This window comes from Pyrgilauda ruficollis, unplaced genomic scaffold (genome assembly GCF_017590135.1).
Source record: "Pyrgilauda ruficollis isolate IOZ18807 unplaced genomic scaffold, ASM1759013v1 scaffold62, whole genome shotgun sequence".
Lineage (NCBI taxonomy): Eukaryota > Metazoa > Chordata > Aves > Passeriformes > Passeridae > Pyrgilauda > Pyrgilauda ruficollis.
In genome coordinates, this window is record NW_024527933.1 from 3,048,398 (window position 1) to 3,059,024 (window position 10,627).

General features: G+C 60.2%; 3 protein-coding genes across 3 annotated transcripts; 1 reads left to right on the forward strand and 2 right to left on the reverse strand.

Moving 5' to 3' along the window:
• Position 1: 1 nt before the first annotated feature.
• PPP6C (protein phosphatase 6 catalytic subunit) lies at positions 2-3,340 on the reverse strand. The gene is given in 7 exon segments (XM_041483849.1): positions 2-814; positions 1,604-1,813; positions 1,933-2,012; positions 2,366-2,507; positions 2,836-2,901; positions 2,991-3,167; positions 3,169-3,340. Coding segments are annotated over 7 exon segments (1,050 nt in total). The 5' UTR covers positions 3,295-3,340; the 3' UTR covers positions 2-565.
• Positions 3,341-3,463: 123 nt separating this feature from the next.
• RABEPK (Rab9 effector protein with kelch motifs) lies at positions 3,464-5,531 on the forward strand (the record flags this gene model as incomplete). The annotated part of the gene is made up of 6 exons (XM_041483869.1): positions 3,464-3,620; positions 3,698-3,850; positions 3,928-4,089; positions 4,342-4,491; positions 4,670-4,819; positions 4,996-5,531. Coding segments are annotated over 6 exons (1,056 nt in total), but the record flags the coding sequence as incomplete, so codon positions are not given.
• A 477-nt stretch (positions 5,532-6,008) lies between these two features.
• HSPA5 (heat shock protein family A (Hsp70) member 5) lies at positions 6,009-9,996 on the reverse strand. Its single transcript, XM_041483848.1, has 9 exons — positions 9,847-9,996; positions 9,525-9,663; positions 9,106-9,337; positions 8,740-8,877; positions 8,359-8,471; positions 7,893-8,283; positions 7,398-7,635; positions 7,040-7,207; positions 6,009-6,882 (listed from the first exon to the last, which is right to left on the reverse strand). Exons 2-9 carry the CDS (start codon positions 9,638-9,640, stop codon positions 6,323-6,325), a joined length of 1,956 nt encoding a protein of 651 aa, XP_041339782.1. The 5' UTR covers positions 9,641-9,663; positions 9,847-9,996; the 3' UTR covers positions 6,009-6,322.
• Between the last annotated feature and the right edge of the window lie 631 nt (positions 9,997-10,627).

Genomic DNA, 10,627 nt, shown 5'->3' on the forward strand with positions numbered 1-10,627 from the left:
GAAAAATCCGAACAATGACTTTAATGTACAAATCCCGTCGCTGCAGCAGGTTCGCGGGTTTAATCGGGATCCCGAGGAAAACGGAACAAACCGGGAACGGGGAACGGCCCTTCGAGCGCTTTACTGGGATCCACGGAACACTCGGAAAAGGCTGGCTCGGTCCTGCGCCGGGAACGCAGCACGGGCAGCCCCGGCCCCGCCGCACACCGGGCACTGACTTTGCTGCTGAAATTTCTTAAAACTTACCAAAAACAAAAAGCTGATCAAGAGACGGGCCCGAGCGGCTCCCGGAGCGCGGTGGTTAAAGGAATCGGTTCATCTAACCCAGGACGAGGCAAGGACTACATGCAGTAGTACAAATCTCAAGGACATATTACAAATACTCTGAAATTAATCTAGGGGCGGGGGGAAAAAAAAACTTGCTACAGACACCATAATACACAATAAATTTAGATAATTTAAAAATAAAAAAGGCAAGAGGCAGCATTTCAGCAGCAAAGTGCTCAATAAAAAGTATATTGTAAAGGGGCAGGACAGGGAGAGGTGACAGCAGGCGGGCGAGGGCTCAGAGGAAGTACGGCGTGGTTGTCCTGGGAGGAATGACTCGCTCTGAGTCTGGAACTGCGCGGAATAACTTTGGTTCTCGTGTATTTACATCTTTGAAGACCATGATGGACGCGATGTTCCCGCAGCGGTAGCAGTAGTTGGGAGCTGACCATACCGTTACCAGCTTCTCATCAAACATGAATTTGTATCCTTCGTGGACCAGCTGGTGCGCTCTGCAGATCAGCTTCAGGTTGTTGATGTGAACGAACTGCAAGGGAAGGGGGAGGTCAGCGTGGGCTGCACTGCTCCTGGCCTGCCCAGCGGGACACAGAACACAACAGGGCTGCAGCAGTGAGGAACCCTGTGAAATACACTGAGCAACAGCTGACAGCCAGGCAGCAGGGCTGTGCTGTGCCCTCGCTCAAGCCTTCCTAACGTGCTGTGCCAGGGCCACACGACAACGCAGGCTGAGCGTGGCCAGGTCAGAGCCTGGCAAGGCCACTGTCTAGAGCCCTGAGGAGTCTGAGCAGTGCAGACACAACAAAATTAACTCAAGGATTGCTTAAAAAATTGTATTTTTCTCCTAGATCCTTTGGAAACCACTCCACACAGAGCCCAGGGACACTAGTGAGTCCCACCACATCACACTTATCGAAAGTAAGATGGGTATTAGTACATCTGGCAGTTACATTTGTGCTTTTAGGTTCAAGTGGCTCATTTTTTCCAGCTGGCACAAGCCAAGCTTCCCCACCTGGCAGAGGCGTGACCGGGGAGCTCAGTGTCCTGCAGTGCCCTCGGTGCACTCAAACACCATGCTGAGCTGAGCCCCTCAGCTCCCCCATCCCCAGCCTGGGCTGCGGGGCTCTGAGCAGCAGTGGGACCCTGGGGGCCCCGGGCAGCAGTGGGCCCTGGGCAGCAGTGGGGCTCTGAGCAGCAGTGGGCTCTGGGCAGCAGTGGGCCCTGGGGGCCCTGGGCAGCAGGGGGCTCTGGGCAGCAGCAGTGGGCTCTGGGAAGCAGTGAGCTCTGGGCAGCAGCAGTGGGCTCTGGGCAGCGTTACCTCGTTGGTGACCTTGGCCCCGAAGAGCCAGCCCGCCCCGCGGGGGCTGATGGCCCACGTGTCCACGTCCTCCGGGTCCGACCACACCAGGTCGCAGAAGGCGCCTTTGTGAGGGATCTCCTGGTTACGCTCGATGGTCCGGATCTGGTCCAGGGTCTTGATGTCTGGGGAGAGGCCCCCGTGCACACACAGGATCTGCTCGTCTATTAACTGCAGGGAAGGAGGGCACAGAACGCTCAGCACGGCTGCCAGGGGAACCTCAGCTCAGCAGCCCTGCAGCTCCCCTCTGCACAAGCTGCTGGTGCTGTTACCGTGCTGCTGGCACTTACAGCTGCTATTGTGAGCATGTCAAAGACTTTGGTGCAGTATCTCCAGGCGTTCGCGTTCCCGTATTTGGTTTGGCACTCGTCTGTGGGATAGAACAGTTTTATTCCTCGTGGAATAGAGAGGACAGGCAGAGCAAACCCTGAGAGCAGAACCTGCACACCCAGGTGTGCCACAGGAGCCCTGCCAGCAGCAGCAGCAGGGACCGAGCACCTCCCGCTCTGCCCGTGCCTGAGCGTGGCACCACGACACAAGCAGAAACCCCACGTGCCAGAGGAAGAGAGCAGCAAGGTCTGCCTTAAACACGTTCCATTTCAGAAACACAACGGCCATGTTGCCAAACGACAGCCCGCAGCCCGTGTCCCACCCAGCCCGGGCACCGCGGCTGCCGTCCCGAGGCAGGGGAGCTCAGGCACAGCGTGGCACAGCGGCACCCACCGTAGAACCCGTACACCTGGGTGATCTGCCTGCTCTCGTGGTTGCCTCGCAGCAGCGTGATGCGGTCAGGCCACTTGGCTTTCAGTGCAAGGAGGAACGTGAAGGTCTCCAGGCTGTAATACCCTCGGTCTACAAAGTCCCCCTGAAGGCAGAGACACACGGAGCACAGTCACCGAGAAAGTGCAGTGACACACCGGCTCTCAGCTGCTCACTGCCACAAAGAAACCCGGCGCCGGAGGGCAGCGGCCCTGCCGGGACCCGCGGCGGCTCCGGCTGTCAGCTGTGGGCTGGGCACTCCCCTCACCGCTGTCCTGACGTGACCCCGGGACACCCGGGCAGGGCAGGGCGCTGTGCCTCACCCCGCGGGCTCCCGGCAGCTCCCGGCGGGCCGGAGCCAACAGCGGCCCCGGGACTCGGGAGCCCCTCGGGCTTTCGGCCCCAGCCCCTGTCGAACCCAGCGGGACACCTACCATGAAGATGTAGTTGGTGTCGGGGACCTGCCCGCCGGTCCGGAACAGCTCGCACAGGTCATAGAACTGCGGGGGGAGAGAGGCGTGAGGGGCACCGGGCATCGGCACCGACTGCGGCCCGGGGCTGCACCGGGAGCGGCCCGGCCCGGCCTTACCTGCCCGTGGATGTCCCCGCAGACGGTGACGGGCGTAGAGACGGGCTGGACGTTGGACTCCTCCAGCAGCAGGTCACAGACATAGTCACAGAGGCGCTGCGGGACGGAGCGGGGCAGGGTCGGGGTCAGCGCCGGGACCACCGGCACCGCCCGCTCCGGCCCGCCCGGCAGCGCCCGCGCCGGCCCCTGCCCGCCCCGGCCGGTCCCGGCCCCGCCGCCGCGGCCGCACCTTGAGGTCGTTCTCGGGCAGGTACTTGCAGAGCCGCGCGATCTCCACGTACTTGTCCAGGTCCAGCGGCGCCATCTTGGCACGGGCTCGGCCAGAAGCGGGCCCCCCCCGCCACTTCCGGGCGGCGGAGCGCGCCGCCGGCGCGGGCGGAAGCGCACGGCACTTCCGGAGGCACTTCCGGCCGGGCGGCCCGGCAGCGGCCCCGCCGCCATGGGGGGGGACCGGCGGGAGCAGCCCGCGCTGAGCGCCGCCCTCGCCCCGCAGGTACCGGCTGAGCCCGCGCGGGGAGCGGCCCCGCGGCCGCGTGGGACTCGGCTGCCTCCTCCTGCCCGGCCGCGTCCTGCTGCTGGGCGGTGCCGACCCCGCCGGGGCCTTCGCGGACGCGCATTTCGTGGAGCTGGGTGAGGGCCGGGCCGGGCCGGGGCCGGGACCGGGACCGGGGCCGGTTCCGGGTCCGATCGCCTGTCGCCGTCCACAGCCCCGCTGCGCTGGGTCCCCGCCGGCTGGCGCGGACTGAGGCCGCGCTACGAGCACGCCACGCTGCTGTCGGCCAGCGGCCCCCCGCGCCTCTGGGTGTTCGGCGGAGCCCACCCCGCCGGGAACCGCGGCTGCGTGCAGGTGCTGGACCCCGGTGAGTGCCCCGGGCTGGGCTCGGGCCTGGCCTCCCTTCCCGTCGTGGTTGTCCGGTTAATGAAATGTCTTAACTAGAAATAGGAACGTGGGAGAGCCCTGCGGTGAGCGGCGAGCAGCCGCAAGCTCGGACATTCCACACGTCCTCGGCGGCCGTCGGGGCCCGGCTGTTCGTGTTCGGGGGAGGAGACAAGGGAGCGGAGCCGGTGAAGGACCGGCGGCTGCACGTGTTCGACACAGGTACCTCCCACCCGGGGGATGGAGCTGCCCTTGGGGTGCAGCCGGAGGGCTGGAATTGCTGAGCTCTCTTTGGAGGAGTCCCACGGGATGGGTGGCCGTTCTTCTCTTGACAGGCCCTTGTGGTCACTGGGAATTGACAGCCAGTGGCTTGGATGGGCAGCCTCGGCAGGGCTCTGGGGCTGCTGGTCTGTAGAATTTCCAGGGTTTTCTTCCTAAGTTTTCTTCCTAATGCACCTGTACTTGCCATTTTAGCCACCCTGACCTGGTCCCAGCCCGAGACTCATGGTGAGCCCCCTTCTCCTCGGCACGGGCACGCCGTGGTTGCAGTTGGGACCAAGCTCTTCATCCATGGAGGTTTAGCTGGAGATGTGTTTTACAATGACCTGTTCTGCATGGATACCAGTAAGTGTGGATGGAACAGGCAGGGCAGTGCCTGTGAGCTGTGCTTTGATCTGGGCAGACATTTTTTTCTGAAATACTAGTTCTTAAGTGCTTAAAGTATTACCTGCTTTGTTTAAATCAACAAAATGCCTGGAGTTTGTGTAATGCATAACCGTGGACGTGTTGTTTCCTGCACCAGATGACATGAGGTGGGAGAAGATCCCAGCCACTGGGGACGTCCCTGGAGGACGGGCATCCCACTCCTCGGCAGCCTTCCAGGAACACTTGTACATTTTTGGTGGAATAGGCCCAGATGGGACACTGGATACCACGTACAAGTATCACACAGGTAGGGAGGCTGCTCTCAGGGAAGATGCCAGGCAGCTGGGGAACACGTTACCTGCTCCAGCCCTGGGCTTCCCTGGAGTTACACCACTGCAGGACTGAATGCTGGAAACCTTGAATTCATGGTGTCGGTGCCTGGTGTGTGATGTTTACAGCTGTGGCTGTACCTTTGCACTGCAGGGAGGCAGCACTGGACACTCCTGCAGTTTGAATCTCCCCTGCCCAGCGGGAGGCTGGACCACGCCATGTGTGTCATTCCCTGGCAGGCTGGGGCACACGGGGACACAGGAGACACCCCAGCTGGGACAGAGGCACCTGTGTCAGCAGGTGACAGGGCTGAGCCCCTCCAGCCACTGGGAGAGGGCTGTGCTGAGGACACCTTTGTCCATCTGCTGTTCGTGTTCGGGGGCATGGACACGCAGGGGCAGATCCACAGGGACTGCCTGGTCACCCTCATCCAGTAGAGCCCCCACAGCACCAGCCTCATCCCCTGGGGTTAATTGTGCCCCCTAAACTCCTCCTTACCCTCGGGGAGCTGGCACGGTGCTGACACCCCCGAGGGACAGGGGCTCTGCCTGAACAGGGTCCTGCTGCAGCCCCAGCCCAGGGAACATGGCAGGAGCCAGGCTGGAGCTGGCACCAGACAAGGTCATTCTGGACTTAACTAATCCCATGGATTGGATAAGGATCAGTTAAATAAAGAGACCAAATTTCAATTACACTTCTTTTTTTCTAAGAACCTTTATTAGGTGTAAACTATTTTTCACTGTTCAGAAAATGGTCTGTTTCATATGACACTTTATTAAAAGCTCTGAAGTTTTAATACTGCAGGAAAACATAATGAAGCCAAGCTCCTCCCTCACTGCTGGGCACCACCACTACTGCAGGCAGTGGGTGCTGGTGGATAACCTCCCTCTCCCAGCTCAATAAAAGCTGCCCCTTCAGCAGTTACTCAGCCTTGATCCCCCCTTCCTTATCAGGATCTGTTGTAAAACTGCACTGAGGTCCAAGTCCACCCTCTCCCTTCAGAAACTGAACCCCAGCTCAGCCCAAGGCAACAGAGGCCCAGCTCCTGCTTTCAAACTTCCCATGAAAGGTGACCTTGAGGGGGTGAGTTGCACTCCATCCTTCTTCAGGGTTAATCCAGATCCTGGCTGGAGCTGGCTAATGGAGATCACAGAACCAGAACAGAGTCCAGTGTAAATAACAAATTTATTGTGGTCACTCCAGGTAGAAAAGCTCTACACCAAGTTCACATGACCAAGTTGTTAAATAGAATGTTCCACTGCCAATACTTCTAAACCCACATTTACATTCCCACCCCACTCCCCTCCCCAGACATCGAGCAACTGCTAACGAAAAGCAGGATACAGCCACGTCGGGCTAGCGGTTCCAGCTCCACTCACGAGTGAAGATTCAAAGTTACATTCCAAATTAAGAGTTCAATATTTTAACAAGTGTTCCTGAGTCCAATATATACACACACCACATTTGGAGACACCGGTATCTACAACTCGTCCTTCTCTGCCGCCTCCTCCTCGCCGGGCGGGGGGCCGGCGCTGCCGTACAGCTTGCTAACGATGGGCTGAACCACCTCCTCCAGCTCCTTCTTCTGTGCTTTGAAATCTTCTATGTCCCCATCCTGATGGCTTTCCAGCCACTCGATCTTTTCCTCCACTGCTTTCTCTATTGTTTCCTTGTCCTCGGAGGACAGCTTCCCACCCAGCTTCTCCTTGTCCCCAATCTGATTCTTCAGGGAATAGGCATAGCTTTCCAGCTCATTCCGGGCATCGATGCGTTCCTTCAGCTTCTTGTCTTCCTCAGCAAACTTCTCAGCATCATTGACCATCCTCTCGATCTCCTCTGGCGTCAGCCTGTTCTGATCATTCGTGATGGTGATCTTGTTCTTATTGCCAGTGCCCTTGTCCTCGGCCGTGACGCGGAGGATCCCGTTCACATCTATTTCAAAGGTGACCTCGATCTGGGGGACACCACGAGGGGCAGGGGGGATTCCCGTGAGATCAAAGGTGCCCAGGAGATGGTTGTCCTTGGTCAGGGGACGCTCACCTGCAAGAAACAATGAGGCAGGGTTACTCTCTTTCCCAGCTGTGGCCTGTACTTTGTGAAACCATGAGTGACACAGTTCCATGAACAAAGTACCTACAGCCTTTGTGACAGCAGACAAATTGCAGCTGTCACATGGGCCACCACAGCTGACACCCACCTTCATAGACCTTGATGGTCACAGTTGGCTGGTTGTCAGAAGCTGTGGAGAAGATCTGAGACTTCTTTGTGGGAACAACGGTGTTTCTTGGGATCAGCTTGGTCATGACACCTCCAACGGTCTCAATGCCAAGAGTCAGGGGACAGACATCGAGCAGCACCAAGTCACCTGCAGCAGATCAAAGGCAAGACTGTGACACAACTTCAAAACAAAACACAATGCTGCAGACAGGATCCTGAGTCCTCAGGGGCACAGAACTCCAAGGACTGGAGAAGATCCAAGTTGGTCTGCATTTGCTTGTCAGTGCCCAACATCCGCTGTTGGGTCAGCTCTTAGGTGGCAGTGAAGGTGCCATTACCTGTATCCTGGTCCCCAGAGAGCACCCCGGCCTGCACAGCCGCGCCGTAGGCCACAGCCTCGTCTGGGTTAATGCCACGAGAAGGCTCCTTCCCATTGAAGAACTCTTTAACGAGCTGCTGGATTTTGGGGATGCGAGTTGATCCACCAACCAGGACAATCTCGTCAATATCAGACTTCTTCAGGTCAGAATCTTCCAGAACTTTCTGAACAGGCTTCATAGTGGAACGGAACAGGTCCTGCAAAGGCAAAACCCCAAGGACTGTGAGACTGTATTCCCAGCCCGCCCCATTGTGCAGCCCCAGAGGTACAAAGTACCACCACTACACAGCAGACATGCCAAACTGTCTGAGGCCCAGCTCCCTGGCAGGCAACAGCTGCCTGCTTACACAGAGTTATTTATACTCCAAAGTGCAATGTCACTGCACGAGATGCTGCACATTCCCCAGTCCCAGTCCAGAGCTGAGGCTGTGTAACTTTACCTTTCTAAACTTACCATGTTCAGCTCCTCAAACTTGGCTCGAGTGAGTGTCTCCGAAAAATCTTCTCCTTCAAAGAAGGACTCTATTTCAATCCTGGCCTGGTGCTGAGATGACAAAGCTCTCTTGGCCTTCTCCACCTCCCGCCTCAGCTTCTGCACAGCTCTGTTATCCTTCCTAACATCTTTGCCAGTTTTCTTCTTGTAGAGCTTGATGAAGTGCTCCATAACACGCTGGTCAAAGTCTTCTCCACCCAGGTGAGTGTCACCATTAGTAGCCACAACTTCAAAGACTCCATTGTCAATTGTGAGGAGGGACACATCAAAAGTTCCCCCGCCCAGGTCGAACACAAGGATGTTCTTCTCTCCCTCTCTCTTGTCCAGTCCATAAGCAATGGCAGCAGCTGTTCTGTACAGGGAACAGGCTGTCAGGGCTGGGGTGCCAGCCCACAGCTGCCCTGGGCAGGACAGGGTGGGTACTCACGGCTCGTTGATGATCCGCATCACGTTGAGCCCCGCGATGGTGCCGGCGTCCTTGGTGGCCTGGCGCTGGGCATCGTTGAAGTAGGCTGGCACCGTGACAACAGCGTGGGTCACCTGAGCAGGGAGGGACAGAAAGTTACAGCAATGACAGAAAAAGCAGTCTGTAAGCAGTACCAGCCACTCTGAGCAGTGCTGGAACAAGCAGCCCATCTTCAGAGATGAAGGGCCAGCACCAGCTTAGCCCTCCAGACAGGGCTGCTGAAGGGGCCTGCAGCACTGACTGCAGTTTGGGATGGCAAGGTCAGTCCTGGCTCAGCCTCCCCTTCTCCCATTTCCTAAAGCTGCCAATCCAAGTCGTTACCAGTGTTTCCTGTGTACTTACTTTCTTCCCCAAGTAAGCCTCTGCTGTTTCCTTCATCTTCGTCAGGACCATTGCGGAAATTTCTTCAGGAGCAAATGTTTTTGTCTGTCCACCTCCAACATCAACCTGAATATGGGGCTTGGCTTTCTTCTCAACCACCTGAGGAGAACAATGGATACTGTCCCATTCAACTACTCCAACTTGTTCCCATGGTTCTTTCTAAACATCAAGCAAAACCTCTACGACAAGCATAACCTGAGTGCAGCTAACACCAGGATCTGTTGTTTACACACCAATCCTCCTGGGGACACTGGGAGCAGATGCCTCTTCTGACCACAACTGCAGGCCCTCCCCTCCAGGCCCCCCACCTCTGCACTCGGGGCCCACCTTGAAGGGCAGGTACTTGATGTCCTGCTGCACGGAGGGGTCGTTCCAGGTGCGGCCGATGAGCCGCTTGGCATCGAATACGGTGTTCTCCGGGTTGGACGTGAGCTGGTTCTTGGCAGCATCCCCGATCAGGCGCTCCCCCTCGGGGGTGAAGGCCACATAGGACGGCGTGATGCGGTTCCCCTGGTCATTGGCGATGATTTCCACGCGCCCGTTCTTGAAGACGCCCACGCTGGGGTTGGGGGGGAGCGGAACGGTCAGGCGGGGCCGCGGCCTGCACACATCCCCCCCCGCCTTCCCTTCTGCTCCTCCCTGCGCCCTCCCGGGCCCGCAGCCACTTCCCCGCGGCCCTGCCTCCCCCGAAGGGCCGCCGCGCTGCCCACCGGCCCGGCCGGCCCCCCGCGCCCGTCCCCACGCACCAGGAGTAGGTGGTGCCCAGGTCGATGCCCACCACCGTGCCCACGTCCTCCTTCTTCTCCTCGTCGTCCGCGCAGACGGCGCCCAGCGCCAGCAGCGTCAGCAGCAGAAGCCTCATACCGACCGCTCACCCGCGCCCACCTACCGAGAGGCCGCCGGTTACACAACGGAGGCGCCACGTGCGCGGCCGCCCCCCTCACCCCTCCCCGCAACCACCCAGCCCCCGCCGTGCGGAATGGCCTCCCGTCCCCGCCGGATCCTTCCGTGTCCTCAACCGCCATCCCCCCCGTCCGCGGCCCAGCCCGAACCGCGCCCGGCCCTCACCGTGCAGAAACGCCGCGCCCCGATCGCCGCTGAGCCGCCAGGCCGCGCCGCCCGCCCTTTTATACCTTCCGTTACCCCTTCGTGGAGCCTCCCCATTGGCTGCCGCGCCCTCGCTGGAGCCTCTCCATTGGCCGGCTGCTACCAAGCTGGCCTCCCGCGATTGGCGAGCACCGCGCGCCGGCTCCGCCGTGCCCGGCGCGCCCCCCTCGCGCCGCCCCATTGGTTCCACCCGCCGGCCGCGGCCACAGAGAAGCGTGAGCCAAGCGGAGCGTCCCCATTGGCTGGGCGGGACCACGGCCGCGGGGTGGGGGGGCACTTCTGGAAGTTTCCATGGTTACCGGCCGGGTGGAAATAACCCGCCGGTGGGGGGGGCGCCGCCGCTCCCGGGGGCACCGGGGGTACGGGCGGTACCGGGGCACTGCCGGGAGGGAGGTGCGGGGAGGTTGGAACCGGGCCGGCATCATGGCCGGGCCGTGCGGGGTCTCCGGGCAGAGCCCCGTCCCGCCCCCGTCGGGGATGAGGTGACACGCGTGTGCCCGGCGCCCCGAGGCGACACCGGGACCGTCCCCGGGCAGCCGCTGCCCGCCGGTCGGGAGGCCCCGCCATGTCGCGACACCAAGCCCCGCACGCACAAGCCGGGGCCGGGCGGAGCCGGGGCTGACGGGGGAGCGAAGCTCCGAGAGCGGCCCCGGCTCCGCCCGGCCCTCGCCCCGCTCCCGGTGCCGGCCCCGGGACTACAAGTCCCAGGAGCGCCGTCGCCGCCTGCGCAGTGCCGCGCCCG

Bases quoted from the DNA above. Each gene is read 5' to 3' on its own strand.
- HSPA5 (XM_041483848.1), bottom strand. From the start codon at position 9,640: ATGAGGCTTCTGCTGCTGACGCTGCTGGCGCTGGGCGCCGTCTGCGCG. The intron at 8,878-9,105 runs GTGGGCCCCGAG...TGTTCTCCTCAG, and splicing joins TCAAGTACCTGCCCTTCAAG to GTGGTTGAGAAGAAAGCCAA. The intron at 8,284-8,358 runs GTGAGTACCCAC...TTCCCTGTACAG, and splicing joins ATGCGGATCATCAACGAGCC to AACAGCTGCTGCCATTGCTT.